We start from the raw sequence: 21696 nt of genomic DNA on the forward strand, positions 1-21696 counted from the left end.
TGTGCTGTGTTAGGGACGGGGGGTGGGTAAAGGAGTCTATGGGCAGTAACCTATGGGCAGTAACCTATCACTAGAGATTTAGTGGGCTCCGGATGGCTGTGCTTATCAGCAGAGATGCGTGATTTAGCAGCTGGCCTTCGGATGGCTGTGTGCTTATCAGTGGGGAGGTGTGAATTAGCAGCTGTGTGGGGGCAGTTTGTCTTTTAACTGCTGGCCAAATTGCAAGACACAGGTGGTTTCTGGTAATTAGGAGTTTCTGAAGGAACCAGAAACTTATAGTTTTTAAGATGGCTTTGTCTAAGCCAATATTTCTAATGGCTCCCGACAGTTGCTCCCTAAAAGGCCAGTGCCTTTTACTTGTAAAATGGAGAGCAGTGTAAATTATTAATTCTAGAACCAACATTCTCATCTACCTTTGGCCCTGTTGATGACGCTGAACTTGGTCAGTTAATGAGCTCTTGATCTAAGACCAACCAGCTAGCATGCAGTACTCCATGAGTGCCAGAAGGTGCCACTCTACCACAGATGGCACCTGCAGAAAGATGGAGCTCACTGAACCCATTACTTTAAATCTACAACCAAGTAATTAGTTACCAGGCTGTGCCCACGTGCATATTTTCACCATGCTATCCCCCAGAGGAGATTTATCCGATTTGGGGATTATTTTGAACTTTTTGAAGTACTAAATTTCTTTTTTAGTCAGATTTTAAGATTCCCTGAATGAAATGATAAATATTAATTTTTTTAATATATTGATGAGAGAGAGAAGCATTTATTTATTCTTCCACTTATTTATGCATTAATTGGTTGCTTCTTGTATGTGCCCTGACAGAGGATGGAACTCATAACCTTGGCATATCCAGGTGCTCTAACCAATTGATACCTGGCCAGGGCAAAATAAATATTTATATTATAGTGTTATGCCTTCAGCTGGAAGTCCACCTGCTGGCCTTGCCTGTCCAATCACTTCTCCCAGGATTAATCCTCCCACCTGAGGATCACTTTAGGCTCCACCCACTACTGCCACTCACCCCACCCCTATTCCCAGAGAACAAACACCACCACCTCAGCTGCTGTTATCAGTTATGTCTGGACTATTGCTTAGAAATCACCCGGAGAGCTTGTGGAAATGCAGATTCTGAGTCAGTAGTTCTGGGGTGAGGCCCGAGAGTCTAATGAGCTCCCAGTGAAACAGGAATTTTAGGAGTAAAATAGGTTTAGGAAATTTTGGAAATTAAGGGGACCATGGAGGAAGCACAGGGCTGCAGAGCAGCAGAAGGTATATTTCCATAGAATGAGGGAGCTGGGAACAGCAAAAGGTCTATATTTACAAAATAAAGAGAAGGAAGCCCTTCAGCCAGAAGAAGAAGAAGAAAGCCCAAAGGGAATAGGAAAACAATAAGGAAGGGGGTGGGGGAGAACCTCACAGGTCCCATGTGGGATTCAACCTTTGAGCTCAGGAGTTACTATAGTAACCAGTCTAAGGGAACAGTGACCAATCAGAGGGGATATCCAGGCACCACGATCTGCAGCCTTCATAAGCCATAGGGAAAAGGAACTCAGTGGGATCCTTTCCCCCTCCCTATTTGGGAGTCCATTCTGTGGGACTCTTACCCTCTCCCCACTTGGGAGTCTGTACTTGTTCTTCAATAAATCTCCACCTTAGCTATACCGCTTTCTGTCTGTGGATTCATTCTTTGATTCCGGGGGGGCAAAGAATCCGGGTTCCAGCCCAAAAATTCCGTTTCACCAGGAGACAGAAGTGCTACTGGTTTCTGGACCGCACATTGAGAGTAAGGATCTAGACCAGCATTTTCTAGTAAGGGCTCCCTGACACTTTCTAATTAGAAACAACAGCAGCAAACATAAACTGGAAGAGTTATTCCTAAACCCTTCTTCAAATACACTGTTATAAATCTGAGGAAGTTTTATGTTTTTACCAGTAATTATCTGTGGACACTACCCTTTCATGGTTCCCTTATGATTAAACGTTTTGAACGTATTATATAAGAGTATGCATCTCATTGCACTCTTTTGTACTCTTAATACAATGTGGATTATTTATTTCCTGGTTTGGCCCGGATGTAGGTAGCCTCCTTTTGGAGTCCTTGGCATGGGAGGACACAAGTTTCCTCTTGTATCCTAACTGCCAAAGAGTTACAATAGCTGTAGCATTTCCTCCCACATAGACTGTGCTTGTTTGCTCCTGAAGAACAATCCAAATAATAAGACCCTATTTATTCATCCTGGGCCCTATTAGAGACGGTGGGGACTGCTTCTGCTCAGGTAGCTTCTTTAGAAGTAGAGGCCACGAGCCTAGGTGAAGAGGTGTAAACCCCCGGACTGGCTTGTGCTCTCTGGGGAAGCTGGGCTGCTTGCCAAGAAGCAGCAGCCACGGCCTCTCTGTTCAGTTTCCTGACCGTTGGGGACAGTAGACACAGCTACTGGTAACCACAAGAGTATTTTCTGTCCCTATGGATTTGCCTGCTTTTAAAATGTAATATTTATGAAATGTAGTAAACGGAATATTACTTTCACTTTAGTGAAAGGTTTTCAAGGTTGGACCATGTTGTATCATATACCAAAAAGCAACAACAACAACAACAAAAAGAAATATTGAAGATGAGTTTCAATTAGAAAGCCCATAAAAGATGGTAGATTTAAAATCAGACACATAAGTTTTTACATTCTATGTAAAGGGATTTAATGTTTCAGTTAAGACAAAAATTGTTAGATTGGATCAAAAAGCTCAACTGTATACCATTTATGAGAATCACATTACACCTACAGACTGCATAAAATAAAAAAGGCAACTTAAAAACATCAGGAGAGCTTTGTGGTATTTTTACTTGTCCTTTTCTCTCCCCTCCCCGGGTCAAAGGTAGTCTTGAAGACAGCAACCTGTGTCCCCAGGGTGGGACCGTGGTCCCTGGTTCTGAGGGAGCAGAGCAGACCTTATTCAATAATTATTGTAGAGTTTTGTTCTAACCTTTTTGGGGGCTCCCTGAAGGACTGAGGCAAGAAACTGGTCTGTTTCACATCCTTGGGAACTTCCCCAGGCTAGAGAAACAGCAAGCACTGCTCATTAATATTGGATAGCAGGCAAACAATGTACATCTGCCTAGAACAAAAGATCATGGCTGAGATGTACAAGAGATCACTAAGGACTGGGAGGAAAAGTCAGAAGAGAATTTTTTAGGGAAATGAGGGCATTCCAAAGCAAACATACGTACTGAGTAATTTAGAAAGCCCGCCATGCAGGCAAGCATGCTCAGAAAAGATCTGCAAAGGCCTTAAGCTTTGGCATCAGGCTGACCCCTAAAGGTCAACACAAGCCTAAGTGTTGAAGGAGTGCCCTAGCACAGAGCCCATCAGCAAAGTCTGGGGTGGTTTTTGTGGTTGTTTTAGTTCTGGCAATCAAGGAATTCTCTATCAAAACACAGATATCAACCTGCTTTTTATAGAGAAATCAGTTTTGATGAATGGTAAACTATAAAGTAGTCATTATGGAACACTAGAGGCCTGGTGCACGAATTCGTGCATGAGTGGGGTCCCTCTGTGTGGCCTGCAGGGATTGGGCCAAAACCCACAGTCCAACACTGCCTGCAGCTCCTACCTGCTGCTCCCACTCATCCTGGTCCCACTGTGCCTGCTGCAGGCTCGCACCCAATCAGTCCCGATCGGGGGAGGCTTGCGCCGCTGCAGCAGACTCACCAGCCATGAGCCCTGCATCTGGCACCCTCCCAAGGGGAGTAGCCTGCAGGATCGGGCTGAAACTGGCTTTGTGACATCCCCCAAGGGGTCCTGGATTGCGAGAGGGCACAGGCCAGGCTGAGGGGCCCCATGGGTGCACGATCGGGCTGGGGAGGGACCGCAGGAGGGCTCCAGGGTGTATCTAGCCCATCTTGCTCAGTCCCAATCAGCCAGACCCCAGCAGCAAACTAACCTACTGGTTGGAGCATCTGCCCTCTGGTGGTCAGTGCACGTCATAGCGAGCGGTTGAGCAGCCTTAGCATATCATGAACATATTATGCTTTGATTGGTTGTTTGATTGTTCTGCTGTTCAGTCTATTTGCATATTTCTCTTTTATTAGATAGGATAAGTCATTATAGGAAAATGTAAATGAGAAGGAAAACATTAACACACAAGCCAGAATAAATCACTTGTTAATGTTCTGTTATATTTTCTTTAAGGTACTATTATTGAGAATCTAATGTACACATTTACTGCATAAGACATCCTTAAATATTAAGCCTTAGCCGGTTTGGCCCAGTGAATAGAGAGTCAGCCTATGGACCAAAGGGTCCTGGGTTCGATTCTGGTCAAGGGCATGTACCTGGGTTGCAGGCTTCTCTCACACAGATGTATCTCTCTATCTTTCCCTCTCTCTTCCACTCTCTCTAAAAATCAATGGAAAAATATCCTCAGGTGAGGATTAAAAAAAAGAAAAGACATCCTGAGATACTTTTTAAAAAATCATTTTCAAATTGATTAAGGACAGTACACAAACACACAAAATCCCCTGGATTGCACACTTTGTTTTAAGTTCTGGAATACAGTACCAGAGATTTAACATCAAGTAGAATGCCCAGGGTGTCCCCCAAAATGCATACTCACTTTAACAGCAGACAGCTCAATTTTGAAAACGAAATGCATGTTAATAAACACTGTCTTTACAATTACTCAGAGTGTGTGTATACATTTTTTGGGGACACTATATGCATGCATACACACACACACACTACTGGAAGCAAGGGTGGTTCCACACTTCCATCTGTCATGTTCATTTTAACAGGAAAAATACAAAACTAGTAGCTTGAAAAATCTAAGTTCTGATCCCTCCTCCATCATTTCCTCATATTCATCTAATTCCAGGGATTATTTAACATTAACTATATTATTTAACATTAACTTTATATAACACTAATGTGATAATGTATCCTTAATCTTAGTGCTTTAAAGCTATTTTATATTTATTGATCTAAAAGTAGGTCATTTGAGGTTTTGCCATAAACACTTCATGAAGCTGTCAAGTTTCTATTTCTCAGGAGAAAAGATATCATTCAGGAAGAGCCCCTATGCTCTTCTTTTGATGTCTGGTTAAATGGAATGTTTCCTCAAAAATATGTTGTATCAAGTAATAAACATAAGCATTAAATTCATATTATCCAAACTCATTCATAAAACTCACTCTCCAAAATCAGGGCCTTTTGTTTTCCTGAAAAGTAGTGATGATATGGAGCGCCTATACCATACACTGGAAAGACTGCTACTTAAGAGAATCCTCTATTAAATATACTGGAGAAGTTGCCCCTAAGAAAACCCTTAGTTTATATTTGTATATATCCATATTATTTGTATCAAATTTGCCCGACTTCTGAAGCTGAAGTAATCAAGGAATGGAAAACAGCTGTCTCCCAAGTCAGGTGCGACAGCTTAGTGAACACAGATGTAACTTAAGTGGAACTTTAACAATTTGCCTAGAAAGATCTACAGGTACTTCTGTATTTTGATCTTGCCTTTAGCGATGCAGGAACTATATAACATAATGCAGCAGGGCTCTGGGAGGGCTTCCTGAGTAGCAAGCTCCGTTCTCTCCTTCAATAATGAATTCCTTCTTAAAAGAGAAAGATTCTTCTTTGGTCCTATCTCTTCACAGCTTGCTTTTCATTCTGCTACACTTCCTAAAATCTATTTTAAAAAATAAACTTCCCCCCCCTCCTATACAATCAAGTTTCTGTACAACTCATTTTCATTCAGTCCCACAGTTCTCCCCCGCAACCCCCCTTGAATCCAGAAATCTTTACAAAAATATCTTGTTTCCCTTTAAATAAATATCAAGACTAAGAGAATGACAGTGCAACTTAGTGACCCTAAATTTTATGCCACCAACAGGCATTAAACATGCATAAACTTTTAAAGAGGTGCTAAAATTCGCTAGCAAGGAGAAAAATAATTCAACGAAGGTTTCTTTTTCTTTCTCATTTACTTAATTAATTTTCTTTTTCTTTTTTTAAAATATATATTTTATTGATTTTTTTACAGAGAGGAAGGGAAAGGGATAGAGAGTTAGAAACAGCAATCAGCTGCCTCCTGCACACCCTCTACTGGGATGTGCCCTCAACCAAGATACATGCCCTTGACCGGAATCAAACCTGGTACCCTTCAGTCCACAGGCCAATGCTCTATCCACTGAGCCAACCCGGTTAGGGCTAATTAATTTTCTTAAAAAAAAAAAATCTTTATTGTTGAAAGTATTACATAGGGATTCCTCCCCCCCATTAATCCCTTCCAGCCCGCTCCCGCCCCTCCCTCCCCATGAAGGTTTCTGAGTAGCTTTTTATTATTGTTTAAGAATAAGCGAATTTTAACATTATCCACCACACAGCATTTATATGCTATAAGAGGAAAGTTCTTTATTGCTTCAGAAATTACTTATACAAATTTACACTCCCTTATCTGCACTTTTGGCCTGATATATTTCAGAATTCAGAACTTTTATTAGAAAGGCGTGTCTGCCACATATTAGGCAACCTCTCCAACGAGGGCTGGAACTGCACTGCGGTCTGCAGGAAGCTTATGGCTATTCACACGAAGTGAATATGTATTTATACATAGCCTCAGTTCCCTTCGGGTCAGATTTCACCAAGGGAGTTAGGAAAGATAAAGGATTGGGACCTTCGATCTGACATGTTAACTTGAAATCTAGTTCTTAATATTTGATATCTAGTTTAGAGCCACTGTACATTACTGTTGTTTCTTTTTTAAAAAAAAATATTTTATTGATTTTTTTACAGAGAGGAAGGGAGAGGGATAGAGAGTCAGAAACATCGATCAGCTGCCTCCTGCACACCCCCTACTGGGAATGTGCCTGCAACCAAGGTACACGCCATTGACCGGCTTCGAACCTGGGACCCTTCAGTCCGCAGGCCGACGCTCTATCCACTGAGCCAAACCGGTCAGGGCTCACAACAAATACACAGTGTATTTAAAATGAAACAGTCTATGTTATTTCAGGAAGTAAATGTAAAATAGATTAACCTGTGAAACTAAGTTAACTACATTATGATCTTCCTCTAGAACTTGCCTAGTTCCACTCTGGTTAAAAAAACTCTTATTTTTTGGCGCGATCGTACATGACTCCAAGCTTGCAGTGCGAGCATCCCTGGGGCTCCCGGGACCTTCGGCACCGTGCAGACCCGTGCAAGGGCCGGGAGGCGGGGAGGGGCTGCAGCACGCCCAGCGGGCAAGCTCCCGCCTCCGCGAGTGAAAGTGAGAGAGGCAGGTGGGGACGCGTGGCGGTTCCCGCACAGGGCGAACAATGAGATTCCTTGAGAAGGCGTTGGCATCACTTCTTGTTGTTGGGGTGGCGGAAAAAGTCGCTCTGGGAGGGGGAGGAGCGGCTGGTAAACCCGAGATGTGGCGGCAAGAGGAAGGGAAACGGGGCGCCGAGCCTCGAGCAAGTCGGGTAGTAATGGGTCAGGGCCATGGTGTCCCGTGCCCGTCCCACAGGGTTAGGTATCTGTGCGGGCGGCGCGGGGGGCGGGGGGGGCGAGAAAACGTGTCGGGGCCTGGGCGCTGTGCTCCGCGGGCAGCGAGTCACTGAGCGCCGCCAGGCGGGTCGCACCGTTCGCCCGCATCCTCCGGGCTTTCCCAGGCCCGCAGCCTGGAACCTGCCCAGCCCGAGGCGCCCGCGGGAGGCGGGGTCAGTCCCGGCAGAGCACAGGCCCGGCCCGGCCCCGCCTTCGAATGGGGGCGGGACCTTCTGGGCTTCCACCCAATCCCCGCTCCCCGGTGGCCGAGGGGGCGGGCCCTCGCAGCTTTCCACCCAATCCCCGCTCCCTGGTGGCCTTAAGGGAGCGGGCTGGTGCGGGTGTCGGCGGCGGCGGAATGGGCGAAGGGCGCGGAGGGAGTGAGGCCCCCGAGACTGCGCTCCCCGTTCCCCGAAGCTGCCCCGGGGTGGGGGGCAGTTCAATGGTGTAGAACCGAGTTACATAGTGTAGGCGGGGCAGGGGCCAGGACTCGGCCTGGTGGGGTCAGCTGGCGTCTTGCCTGCGGGGTCGGGGAGGTACCCCCGGTGTCGGCCGCCGGGCGGGTCCGTCGCGGTGCTGGGTTAGATTTCTCTCCGTCGGTGGCCTCCGGAGGGTGCAGAGCTGACCTTGGTTGGAGGGCGGAGTCTCTAGAGCTCAGCCTTGAACTCTGGCGCCTTGTACCCCGTGGACCCAATGGAGGGCAGTGCGGTTGTTTGCGAACTAGTGAGCCGTGTAGTAGTTTTTATCCGATTCTGTAGCAGATGGACTTTTGGAGTATGTTTGCTGTGCTTTCCCCAAAAGTTTGAGTCGTGGGGCCTCGCAACCTCTAGATTGTCTTCCACCTTCTTTCACCAGTTTTTGCCAATACTAACCCCCCCCAGCCCCCCCCCCCACACCATCCGCAATTATTAACTTTGTTTCTTCCCACAGTCACCAGCCTAGTTCAGCTCCCGTGATCTGAAAACAAAATTGTTGCAACAGGCTCCTGGAACTCCTAAACAACTCCTCTTGGTGTTCTGGTATGTGGCAATCAGATTATTATTATTATTGTTATTATTTTTACTTCTTGTTCCTGGTTCTCTTTTCCACTTTGATTTTACATTTTTTGGCTCCCAGGAAGCCCATTATAATAAAATCCAGTGTCATCATTTTCTTATTGCACATATAGGTTCTTTTGGAATTATGTTATTTAATCTTTATGATTGGGAATTTAAAAAGCATCCTTCATGAAAGAATCTGATAATTCTTATTTTAATGTGTACCTCTTGGTTAGTTAAGACTTGAGTGGGTATGGAATTGGTATTCTTGGTCTCAGTTTCCTACAGGCTGAGGAATACAGAGAATAGCTTTTCTATATATGTGTACTAGGTTCCTATTGATGCCATAACAATTTATCACAAACTTAATAAAAAAAAACCCACGAATTTATTATCTCACAGCTTCTGTAGATCAGAACCCCGGGCGGGTACTCGGCCTAGGATCTCACAAAGCTGCAGTGAAGGTTTCTTTAGGTGCGGGTTCCTTCCTGGCTGTCAGCCAGGCCTCTCTTCCTTCCATAAGACCACCTGCCAGACAACATCTTTTTTGGTTTTAATCTCTCGGACTCTTCTGTCACCAGCTGGAGAAAGCTTTCTGCTCCTAAAGCCTCAAGTGATTCGATGAAGCTCACCTGATAATCTCCCTATTTTAGGGTTGATTGTGCTGTGTAAAATAATAAAATCACAAGCATGGAAGTGAAAATCTCATATTCACAGGTTCTGTGGGTTGGGGTGGGAGGGTGGGTACCAGGGGGGCATTCATAGAAATTCTGCCTAGCTAGCGTAGTATGGTCATCTGAACCGGATTATTTTTATTTTGTGCAGTGTTAAAAAAAAACACCTCACAACAGCTTTGTTTGATTATATGATTACTAGAGGCCAAGTGCATGATATTCGTACGGGGTGTGGGGGGTGGGGGGTTTAAAGGGCCAGAAGGTTGAGAACCACTGGAAATGGAGGTTGGGGAGAAGCAGCTCTTAAGAATGTGTTTCTTGATTGACTTCTAGACAGCAGTCAAGTTGAATGAAGAGAACTAAAACAAGGGGCCAAACTGGGCATGCTCCATCTCCCTTCGCACTCAGCTCCACCAAGTAGGCACCACTGTTACCCTGCTGCTACCAATTGCATCGCACCTGCCTTGGCTGTCCTGGCACCAGTGCGTGTCATAGCGTGGTCATCCAGAAGGTCATCCAGATGGTCATTCTGCTGTTCCATGGGTCATTCTGCAGTTCGGTTGTTTGGTCGATTTGCATATTACACTTTGATTATTATAGATGCTCTCTACAGTTAAGGAAATGGAGTTAAAGTTAGTTGCCCATGGGCACATGTCTAGAAAGTGCAGAGTTGGTATTTGAACCCAGACCTACATTTCCATTAGGTCTAAAGCCATGTTTATGGGTAGTCAAAGTGAAGTGCAGCGAAAGTCATCAGACAGGAAGAGGCTGAGGAACTGTGAGAGCTCTATTGTATCACATTTTTGGATTATATATTTTTATTAGTGGTATAGGCTAAGATCTTCTACCCTAACAAAGGAAACCCAAAATACAATGGTATAAATAAAAGCTTTTTGTTTTTCTTTTCATAAATCTAGAGGGAGGAGTACAGGGCTAGTAGGAAGATTCTGACAACGTCATTACAAGCATCCTTCGTTTTATTTCACTTCACAGATTGTTTACAAATTGAAGGCAAGACCCACTACCAGCAAAAAGATTACAACTCACTTTATTGCATTGGTCTGGAATCGAACCCCCGCAATATCACTGAGGTATGCCTGTACATTGTGTACATGGCTTCCATAAATGGGCCCAAGGTGCTCTTCCAGTTGGGACTACCTGCTAGGCAGTGAGGAGACAAAGCATATGTAACCCTTTCTAGGGTCATGACTTGGAGGTGACACACCCATCACAAAGCCATGCTGAGCTCCAAGGGAGGGTGGCAGAGCTATAGCTATGTAGCTACATGTCCAGCCAAAAACTTGAGATTCTGTTAAGAAAGAAGGGGAAATTATATTAGCTGAAAAGAATCTCTACCATACCCTTGTTTTTGATGTTTTTATTCTGTAACCTCCTATGAGTGGAATATTTTGTTTGTCTTTGATATTAGTTTTAAAAGGTAGTATTTGAAAGGAGAGGGAATTCTTACTCAATATTAGGGGTCCTTGATTTCTCAATTGCTATTTTAATATATAATTACTTTATAAAGGCTTTTTTGAGAAATCTCATTTTTCATTTAGCACTTGTATGCCTCATTCACACTTTGGGTTAGTTTGAATTTTCTGATGAAAATTAGTACAGTTGTGGAAAATGTTCAAGATTGCTTTGGGAAACTTGAAACCATTCTGTGTAAATCTCATACCATCTGCACAATTAGATTACAGAAGTTTATCATGTGATTTTATGTATTCTGTAATATTCTTAGATATTTGCTCTCCAAAGTACTCTCAGCCCATTATCCTCTTCTATACATCTGAATTCTACCTACCCATTTAGATCTACTGCAGGTCCCCTCCCCACTATTATGTAGAATTGTATAGGGGGAGGACTGTAGTCACAGATCTGGATTTGAGTTGTTTGATCTGAGGCAAGTTACCAAATCTGTCTGAGTTTTAGTTTCTTTATTTGTAAAATGGCAGTGAATGCCACCTTTCAGAAATAATATGGAGATTGGGGCGATAACACATGTTCTGTAACACCTACTGCAATATTTAACAAATAGAAGGTGCCCAGTAAATGATAATTTTCCTGGTCCCACTGCTTACTCCTTGACTTCTAGCACTTTGAGTTGTAGGGAGGAAAAATACTTCTACCATTCTAAATTCTTCAATTTGGTCCAATAATCAAATTGACATAAAACAGAGTAACAGGAGAAAGTAATCAAATTTATTACGTATATACATACTGAGGTTCTGTACGAATGTGGGCCCCTGAGGACAGGTCTGGCAGTTAAGGCTTATTTGCCATCTTGAGCTAAAAAGAAGTGGGAGGTTATGGTATGGGGCTTCCAAGGGCAGGGAGGCAATTAACACGGAGGTAGGAAAGCAAGTGTTTGGTAAATGAATGTTTGCTGGGCTATCTTTAGCAATGACCACACTTAACTTATATCTATATCTATCTATCTATCTATCTATCTATCTATCTATCATCTATCTATCTATATAAAAGCCTAAGTCCCCTGTATATCTTATATCTGGATATATAAAAGGCTAAATGACCGACATTCTGTCCGATTGACGAGCTGGTACATATGACATGCACTGGCAATTTAAAAATAAACGTTGACTCGTGCATGCACGATACATATAAAGCTCTCGATACATTTAAAGCTCTCGCTGGTGCCAGTCGCATGCATGTGTTTCGATCTGTCATTGTCGATCGTGGATTTGGTTGATACTTCTATTATAGAGAAAGGGTGAATATCGATATTAAAATATTTCTTCTAATTAATTTCCTTTCAATGTGCATGAATCCATGCACCAGGCCACTAGTTTAATTATAGTTATCTATTACTGTCCTCCCTGAAGCAGGTCCTCTATCAACTTCTTTTAGGTTATTTGAAGGAATGTCAAAGTTTTTCCTGAATCCTTTGTTTCTTAAAAATAACGAGCTTAAAATAATCACTATCCCAAAAAAGGCATATTTTGGAGTGGCAAGCTTGGCTTTCCTTCAGTCTATACTTTTTAAAAATGGGTTCTCTCACTGACAAGTTTATGAAATTATTAAGGATGAGGACCAAACCCTGGCTATACTGTGGTACCTAAATACTGATTTAGTGAATTGGACCTATCATATATAAAAATATTTATGAGGTTGAAGTGAGTGCTGTCTTTTTTTTTTTTTTTTTAAGTTTCCTACTGTGATTGCATCATGGAAAATCAATTGGCTAAGTCAACTGAGGAACGAACATTTCAGTACCAGGATTCTCTTCCATCACTGCCTGTTCCTTCACTTGAAGAATCATTAAAAAAATACCTTGAATCAGGTATGTTTGTAATCTTTTAGTATAACTATTGTTAGCAACTTAAAAAACTATGAAATTGTTAGAAGTCGATGAAGATCTAATTGCTTTTTCTTTTAGACTCATGATAATTAAATATCCTTAAAATGTCCAAATTTTTCTCTTACGTTAATTTTTCCATAGTTTAAAAAGTCAGATAGTACCATTAGGCTTACAATAAAAAGTAGTAGTTCTTTGCCTCATCCTCCCACCCTCTGCAAATTCCACTTTCTCAAGCTAGCATATTCAAATAATTTATCTGTTCTTGTGTTATCTCCAGGCTTAAACTTCTTATGCCACTATTGCATGGATTTTTTGGTTGTTGATATTATGAATTAGTTCCTAAAAATATGTGGATTTAGCTCTCTTACACCCTCTAACCTCTCCCCCTCCCCAACATATATGCAATTCAACATATCCACATTTTCCCTCTCATTTTCTCAATATAGTTGTACAAATCACCAGTTGGGATTAAATTAGTATTCACCTGATTTAACTTAGGGTTTCACCTGATACATATCAGTATTTACCTGAGTCGATTTAGCTGACCATTTAGGGCAGCAGTTCTCAACCTGTGGGTCGTGAACAATGAAAATACATCCTGCATATCAGATATTTACATTACGATTTATAACAGTAGCAAAATTACAGTTATGAAGTAGCAACGAAAATAATTTTATGGTTGGGGGTCACCACAACATGAGGAACTGTATTAAAGGGTTGCGGCATTAGGAAGGTTGAGAACCATTGATTTAGGGTTTATGGTTTTGCAGTTATTCGCATGAGAACCATTTGGTGAACTTTGATTACCTTTTTGCTGCATCCTGTCCTTGCCCCCCCTCCCCCCCCCTGCCCACCATTTTTCGTTTGCTTAGTTTGCTTTGTATTCACAACGAATTCACTCCCAAACACTTTAATACACCGATAATCTCTGAATATATTTAAATACATAACATATTCTTTCAGCTTCATTTTTTTCTTGAAGGCAACCCTACTGACACCTCTACCCTCTTGCTCCAGTCAGCGTTTCTAGAGCTGGTGGGGCAACTGTTATCCTATGGCAGTGATGGCCAACCTATGACATGCATGTCACCTCTGAATTCTACCTACCCATTTAGATCTACTGCAGGTCCCCTCCCCACTCTCTATGTGAAATGGCACCAGTGTTAAGTTAGGGTTTTTCAAAATGCTGACATGCCGAGCTCAAAAGGTTTGCCGTGGGCTTTCCTTTGGTCATCATCCTGGCAGCTCTCTTCCCCCCTCCTCTGTTGGATTCCTTGGCTCTTGGATTCTGTCTTCCTCTTTTTTCCCCTTTCTCTTCTCAGGTTGTATGCAGTACATCTTCAGTAGCCACTTGAGAAAGGGTATCTGAGAGGAGAATAATGTAGGACCTAAAAAACATTTCTTCTGCCTTCATGCTTGATGGTTTGGCTGACTGTAGAATTCTTGGTTGGAAATGATGCTTTTAAAGCATTTTGAAGGCACTGTCTGTTCTTCTTGAGAAGCCTAATGCTGTTCTGGTGTTCAGTCCTTTACTATGTGACCTATTGTTTTTTACTGTCTGGCAACCTCTTTTTTATCCCTACCACTCTGAATTTCTCAATGATGTCACTTAGTGTGTAGGTTTCTTTCCTTTATTTCTCTCAATACCCAATGGGTTCTTTTAGTTGAAAATGTTAATATTCTTTAGTTCTAGGAAATTTTTGAAATATTTCTTTGGTAGTTTTTTCCTCACTTCTTGCTTTCTGTTTCTGGAACTATTGTTGCTCTGATCTGGGTTCTTCTAGGCTAAGCTTTGAATTTTAAAATGTTTCCCTTCCGTTATTAGTGTATTAATTGCTGTTGAGTCAGCTTTGACTCCTGGCGACTGTGAATGAGTGATGTCCACAATGGCTCGGCTCCTGTAGACTCATGCCTGTGGCTTATTTTACCCAGTCAGTCGGGAGTCCCCCCGCCCCCGTCTTCCTCTTTTCCTGTTGTCATCTATTTTCCCAGTTCTATTGTCTTGTCCAAAGAACCCTGCCTTCTGCCTTCTCATGATGTGCCCAAAGTAGGGCAGCTGCAGTTTTGTCCGTTTTCCTCCAGTGATATTTCAGGCAAACTACCGGATCCACTTGTTCTTCCTTTCTGGTGGCCCAGAGTATCCATAGAGCTCTCCTCCAACACCATGTTTCAAATGAATCAGTTTTTTTTCCTGTCAGCCTTTCTCACTATCCAACTTTTGCACCCATATATGGTTATTGGAAATAAAGGGTGTGGATGATCTAAGTATTGGTCTCTAATGACACAGCTTTGCTTTTGGTGATCTTTCCAATTCTTTCATTGCTGCCCTTCCAAGTCTCCACATTCTCTTGATTTCTTGGCCGCAGTCTCCATTTGAATTGCTGACTGAGCCAAGGTAAGCAAAACCTTAACAATGTCAGTATCTTCATTGTCTTTGTTAAAGTTGTGTATTTCTTCTGTAGTTATGATTTTTGCCTTGCTGGTCAAATATAGACCTGCTTTGGCATTTTCTTCTTTCACTTTCATCAGAAGTCCTTTTAAATCATTGCGACTTTCTGCCGGTAAAATGGTGTCATCTGCCTATTTTAAATTATTGATAGTTCTTCCACCAATTTTCACTCCTCCTTACTTTGAATCTAGTCCAGTTTTTTGTATGATATGCTCTGTGTACAGATTAAACAAATAGGGAGACAAAGTGTACCCTTGTCTGATACCTTTGCCTGTAGGAAGCTCTCCGGTCTCTCCATATTCTGCCCTGACACAGGCTTCCTGTCCACTATACAAGTTACGTGTCAGGATGATCAAATGCTGATGCACGCCATGTATTTTAGAGCAACCAATAGCTTTTTACGATTGATCTAGTCAAACGCTTTATTGAAGTCTATAACACATAGACTAACCTTTTGAAATTCTTTGGAGCACTCCAGTATCCAGCAAATGCCAAATGCTTGCAATAGAGTGCCTCTTCCCTTTCTGAATCCAGCTTGAACATCCAGCATTCCTGAAAGGTAAAAGCCTTTGCTGCATCACCTGGAGCATCACTTTACTTGTGTTCCTGCACACCTTGGCATCTCCTTTCTTGAAAATTGGAATGTATATTCATTATTAATGCCGTCACCTTTTTGGTCTGTTTACTCTTTGATATTACCAATCCTTTGTTAGTTCACTCTGGCTCATGTGACTTTCCTCAAATATCTGGCAATCCTTAGACATTCATATTTGAGTCAGAACCTAAAAAACTGAGTAGGAGCTCTGTGTGCATGGGTCTAAGGGCTTGGTGACTAGTGAGCCTTAGAGTGAGCCTTCTAGGGCAGTGGTTGGCAAACCGCGGCTTGTGAGCCACATGTGGCTCTTTGGCCCTGTGGGTGTGGCTCTTCCGCAAAATACCACGTGTGGGCGCTCATGTAACTTCGTGGCCCATGCGCAGAAGTCGGTATTTTGTGGAAGAGCCACACTCAAGGGGCCAAAGAGCTGCATGTGGCTCGCGAGCCGCAGTTTGCCGACCACTGTCCTAGGTCACACCGAAATACCAGTACTCCTTTCTCTTATACTGATCAGTTTTACCAAAGAAGAATCCTGTTATCATTTGTTTAGAAGGCATAAGCCAGACTGCTGGTGTTTGGGGAACTTAGAAGAGGGAAGGGGTTGGGGGACTTATTGTTCCGGGCATACATTTTCATCATAATCCAGCCCTCTTTTTTCAGTTTGAACTAGACCCTAGGTATTCTGCTTGTCTGGTTTAACTTCTCCTGAGAGTAAACCTCCACATTTCTACTGGCATTGGAGGAAGTTTCCTGGCTTTTTATACAGATGCCAGTGTGGTTAGGGCAATTGGGAGCTGCTTCTAAAGACTGTTTTCAGCCTCAGTTTGCCCCCTGCCTTTGGAATTACATGTGTCCTGAATTCTTGAGCCTTTCTAGGATTATATTGGAAGAATTGCTTCTTGGTTTGTACCTAACTCGACCCTACCTCCCACTTTAGATACTTTGCTTCATTCTACAAAGTCAGTTGCCATTTTCCCATGTATTTTGTAATTTGTAAAATGTTAGCTTGATGTGTCTACTGTCCTCTCTCTTTTTTTTTTGTCCTGACAGATTTACTAGTATACCTTTTAAATTACTGTCATTTTAGTGAGTTTTTAGAAGTAGTGGAGGTAAATCTATCTACTTAGCTCACTTTAACTGGAAGCCATCTGGTTTTTACATGATTTTTAAATTCTTTTTCTCTCTTTTTTCTCATCTACTTTCATCTGGAAATTCTAGTTGTTGTTTTTTTTAAATTCACTGATTAATCACTGTTTTTGATTATTCACTTGTATTCTTTATGCATACTGATATTTAAATTGATTTTAAGATAAGATTTTGAAAAGGCAAAATAGGACAAAAGGTAAATATTAATGTCCCAAGATTTCTAAAATTTGTAAAATACTTGTAGATATAGTTTAATTTTCAAAGCACTAGGTTTTGATGGATTAAAAACCCTGTATCTTTTTTTTCTCTCTTTTCTCTTTCTCTCTCTCTCTCTCTCTCTCTTTTTGTAAAGGAAACCATTACTGGCCACAGGGCACCAAGCACTATACTTGGGCAGGCATTATACTTGCACATTGCATTTCCAAGGCTCTGCTTGAACATTAGTGGAAAGATGCTTTAATTTATCTTATTTGTGGCTCAACAGGATTTACTTTTCTATTGGACTGATAGCTACATGATAGTTCTGCTTTTGTCATTTTAACTATCATCATCCATAATGATTTTAAAATAATTTTTTAGAAAATGGTTATTAGGTTACATAATTTCCACTGTTTTATTTTTTATAGTATTTTTATTGTTGCTCTTTAGCCATTTTCATGTTAAAAACTCCAATTTATTGAATTGCTGTGATAATCAATATTCCATAATTGTTTTACATAACTGAGTCTCAATATTTGTGTAAGTAATAATGAGGTGCATTTGTGGTACCTGATGACTAACTACTTTAATGCATATTTTTTCTTTATAGTAAAGCCATTTGCAAATGAAGAAGAATATAAGAAAACTGAAGAAATTGTCAAAAAATTTCAAAATGGTATTGGAGAAAAATTGCACCAGAAATTAGTTGAAAGGGCAAAAGAAAAAAGAAATTGGGTATGTATGTTATTATACTTAAGATTAGAAAATTGATGATGCTTAAAAAATGAAAAATAAAAATGTACATAGCTTTCGTTTTAAAATTATTACTGTAAAAATTCTTGCAGTCACTATTGTCATGATCATCATTCAAAAGAATGAATGAACTGCTTAACTCTGGAGTTTTGAGTTTTGTGGGTGGGCTACTCTCTTATTATATGGAAAACTTGTTGAAATGCAGGTTTCCTGAGACCAGTCATTCTGATGCAGTATCTCTGGAATGAAACCCAGAAATCCTTATTTTAACAACTACTGCATGTGGTTTATATACTAGGCTTGAGAGAAACATTTTATCCAGGTCATTGTTGCCTAAAAAACATCAAAACACGTGTCATATCGGTAGTGTACAAGTATTGAAACAATGCATGTGAGAAAAAGGGCCATTACAAAATTGGAGGGGAAATGGTTATGAGTATTTTGTGTGTCAATTAGATTAATGACACATTGCTATAATAGTCATTAAGGATATCAATTTTCTACAAGGAATCTTCTTTGACTTCTTCAGCTTAACTACTTGTGTAGTGTAAACCAAAGGGTTGAATTAAAAATTACTTTAATCTAGAAATAATGATTACAGTTATTTTAGTTTTCGAAATGAAAAAGCAAGCTTATCTTTTTCATCAGCCATTGATACCTATAATGGAATAATAAAATTTTATACTTCCAGATTGCTTTATTCTCAATCTTGAGCCTTGAATGATTTTTTAAAAAATTAATCTCAGAGAGAGGAAGAGAAGGAGGGAGGGAGGGAGGGAGAGAGAGAAACGTCGATAGATGGCCTCCTGCACATGCCCCAATGGGATCGAACCCACAACCTGGGTATGTGCCCTGACCAGAAATCAAACTGCCACCTTCTGGTATATGGAATGATGCTCCAACCAACTGAGCCACATTGGCCAGGGTGAGCCTTGAATGATTTTAATTAAATTAGGGTAAAGGTAACAAGTTGTTTTGCCTGTATCCTTTTTATTTATATCTTTTTTTGAATGACTCATTGTAATTGAGAACATCAGTTTCTTCAAAAATAACTCTAGGTAACTTGATAAGATATGCTACTTATCTTAGAACATTGTCTGTAAAAAACCTAAATTAGTTTTTTTAAACCTACTCAAAAAGTTTTTATATTTCTGATTTAGTATTTTAGTGTTTTTTTTTTAAATATATTTTATTGATTTTTTACAGAGAGGAAGGGAGAGAGATAGAGAGTTAGAAACATCGATGAGAGAGAGAGAGACATCGATCAGCTGCCTCCTGCACATCTCCCACTGGGGATGTGCCCGCAACCCAGGCACATGCCCTTGACCGGAATCGAACTCGGGACCTTTCAGTCTGCAGGCTGACGCTCTATCCACTGAGCCAAACTGGCTTCGGCTAGTATTTTAGTTTTTGCTTGAAAAAGGAAAATTGTAAATCCCTTCATTGAGGATTTATTGAGTAGCTATTTTTCTCAGGTACTCTGAGAAAACACACCTAAATACATTGTCAGTTATTTGTGACTTCAACTTGATCTGCCTGAAAGTGCTTTTTGTTTCATGTTTTTGACAACATAGTTAAACACAATAGTATTTAAGACCCTACAGTTCCAAAGAAAAGAAGAGAGGAAAAAAGACACACCAAGTAGACAGTAACTTATTTTTTACATATTCATGTATTATCTGATGTTCTTTATTTTAGCTGGAAGAGTGGTGGCTGAATGTTGCCTACCTGGATGTCCGTATACCATCACAACTGAATGTCAACTTTGGAGGTCCGGCACCCCATGTGGAACACTACTGGCCTCCAAAGGAAGGCACGCAATTGGAAAGAGGAAGCATAAGTCTTTGGCATAACTTGAACTACTGGCAACTATTAAGAAAGTAAGGATACTTAAGGTGAATTTAGTATGAAATTTATCCAAAGTGTCAGGTAAAGTTGATAAGCTTAATTTACTTAGATGGGGATGAATATTACAGTTGTGACTATTTGGTTTATAAGTTTTATAATTACTTCTTAAAATACTTACTTTTTGTTTTAATAGAGAAAAATTGCCTGTTGATAAAGTTGGAAATACTCCTCTAGATATGAATCAATTCCGAATGCTATTTTCTACCTGTAAGATTCCAGGAATTTCTAGAGATTCAATTATGAATTATTTTAGGACTGGTAAGTAGAAAATGCGGGTACTTTCTTTGGTAAAGGCATTGGGATTTGAGTAGTTTCTATGACACTGTGAAACATTTTGGAGAATATTTCTGATTGGATTTTGACTAATAAAAGGCTTTCTGTGAACCTTGTCTTTCAGTCATTCAGATTAGTTGAAAGTGATTTATGGGAATGGATTTTCTAAACTGTGTCTTCCATGGTTTTATATAAACTTGATGCTTACATTACATAATTTAAATTTTAGTTAAAAGAGTAGAATTACGAATCAGAGTATTAGGAAATCTGGAGAATATAATTTGAGTCCTGTTTCTACCCTCATTACTTCTTATCTGAAGGCTCTTTTTCAGTATTTGCTTGTGTGTGCTCATCATGCCCCTCTTCATTGTGAATTTACTTTCCTCCGTCGTCTATGAGGTGAGAGCCTGGTATCAATCTTCTTAAGGTTACATGAGTTAAGATTGACTCATCAAAGTCTTTGTTTTTACTGCCAGTTTAATGGCAGTGTCTGCTTGGTGTCCTAGCATATCTTGCAATGGAAAATTCTGTTGTAGCAACTGCTAGTTTTGTTACTTCAGGAATATTTATTTATTTATTTATTTTTGTATAGCAAAGGTGGGAATTTATTGAAGAACAAGTACAGACTCCCATGTGGGGAGGGGGAAAGAATCTCACAGCACAGACTCCCATGTGGGGAGGGGGAAGAGTCCCACTGAGTCCCTTTTTTTCATGGTTTTTATTTAATGACCGTTTATAATTACTGCAGAATTTAATTATAAATGGATATTTTTTGTACATCCAATTTTATTTAAAAGTAAATTTTCTGTTGCCAACTTTGCTAGTAGTGTGAGAGGTCTGAGTTTATTTTCATGTAGAGCTCAACTCCTTTTTGTAAACCTCTTTAGATGCTTGAGATAATGTCCTCAAGCCTGCACACATTTACCTTGAGGTTACAAGTGAAAGATTTAAAAGAAAGGATTAAGGAACCTGGTTATTTATGACATGAAGTTTAATGCCTAAATATGAGTGGAAAGATGAACATGAGACTAGCAGTAGAAAAGAGAGATAATATATACATCAGGTAAAAACTAATATCAGTAGACCTGGTTTTGAATTAAATCTTTATCACTAAGTAGTTATATCCTTCAATAAGGTAACTTCTTTAAGTTACAGTATGTAAAATGGAGATTCATTAATTTAATGATATGCGTCTTGATACAGTGTTTTAAGCTGTCATGGTTAGTATATTCTTGAACTTATGGCTATGTGAAGAGGTATAGATAGGGATAAATCTGAGGTAATAAGTAAATACGAAAAATATCAGAGAGTTGGTGACAAATACAATATAGAAAATTCAAATCATGTGAGTAATTGGTGGCTGTTTTAGACTAGGTAGTTAGGGAAGACCTCTCTGAGGATCTGAATGATAAGATAATCAAGCACAGTTTTCTGACATTTTTTGTTTGCTTGTTTAGTTCACTTATTGTTGATTTCATTTGTTTGTGTTGTGGAGGAATCCCCTGGGCATATTAAACTTGGCATGTGTGAAGGGCATTGTGGATGGAGCAGAATAGGCAGGAAAGGGGAGCTGATTGGAAAGGTGACTAGAGACTCCCGTATTTGCCGGCGTATAAGACGATTTTTTGGCCTTGAAAAATATGCCTCCAAGTGGGGGGTCGTCTTATACGCCAGGTACACTTCAGATAGACTGCCCATAGTGCTTGCCCCGTGCCATAGTGGCCTCCCGATGCCCGCCCACTTCATTCCACATACCGTTCAGGCATCAGCAGCGCTGCTGGGTGTATGCTCGGCTGTTATGCGATTTT

General features: G+C 40.8%; 1 protein-coding gene across 3 annotated transcripts in view; it reads left to right on the top strand.

Moving 5' to 3' along the window:
- Positions 1–8170: 8170 nt before the first annotated feature.
- The window catches only part of CROT (carnitine O-octanoyltransferase), a 41625-nt gene continuing 28099 nt past the window's right edge, over positions 8171–21696 (top strand). For 2 of the 3 annotated variants that reach the window (XM_015558277.1, XM_015558279.1), the window contains exons 1-6: positions 8171–8256; positions 8464–8556; positions 12414–12548; positions 17565–17689; positions 19406–19587; positions 19749–19873. In XM_015558277.1, the coding sequence (XP_015413763.1) occupies positions 12434–12548; positions 17565–17689; positions 19406–19587; positions 19749–19873 (547 nt within the window). In that variant the 5' untranslated portion in view covers positions 8171–8256; positions 8464–8556; positions 12414–12433. Of the gene's footprint in view, positions 8257–8463; positions 8557–10299; positions 10336–12413; positions 12549–17564; positions 17690–19405; positions 19588–19748; positions 19874–21696 lie in introns of those variants that run through there. The other variant, XM_015558278.1, reaches the window with a different exon arrangement.

Source organism: Myotis davidii, unplaced genomic scaffold, assembly GCF_000327345.1.
Source record: "Myotis davidii unplaced genomic scaffold, ASM32734v1 scaffold187, whole genome shotgun sequence".
In the NCBI taxonomy this organism is placed as follows: Eukaryota; Metazoa; Chordata; class Mammalia; order Chiroptera; family Vespertilionidae; genus Myotis; species Myotis davidii.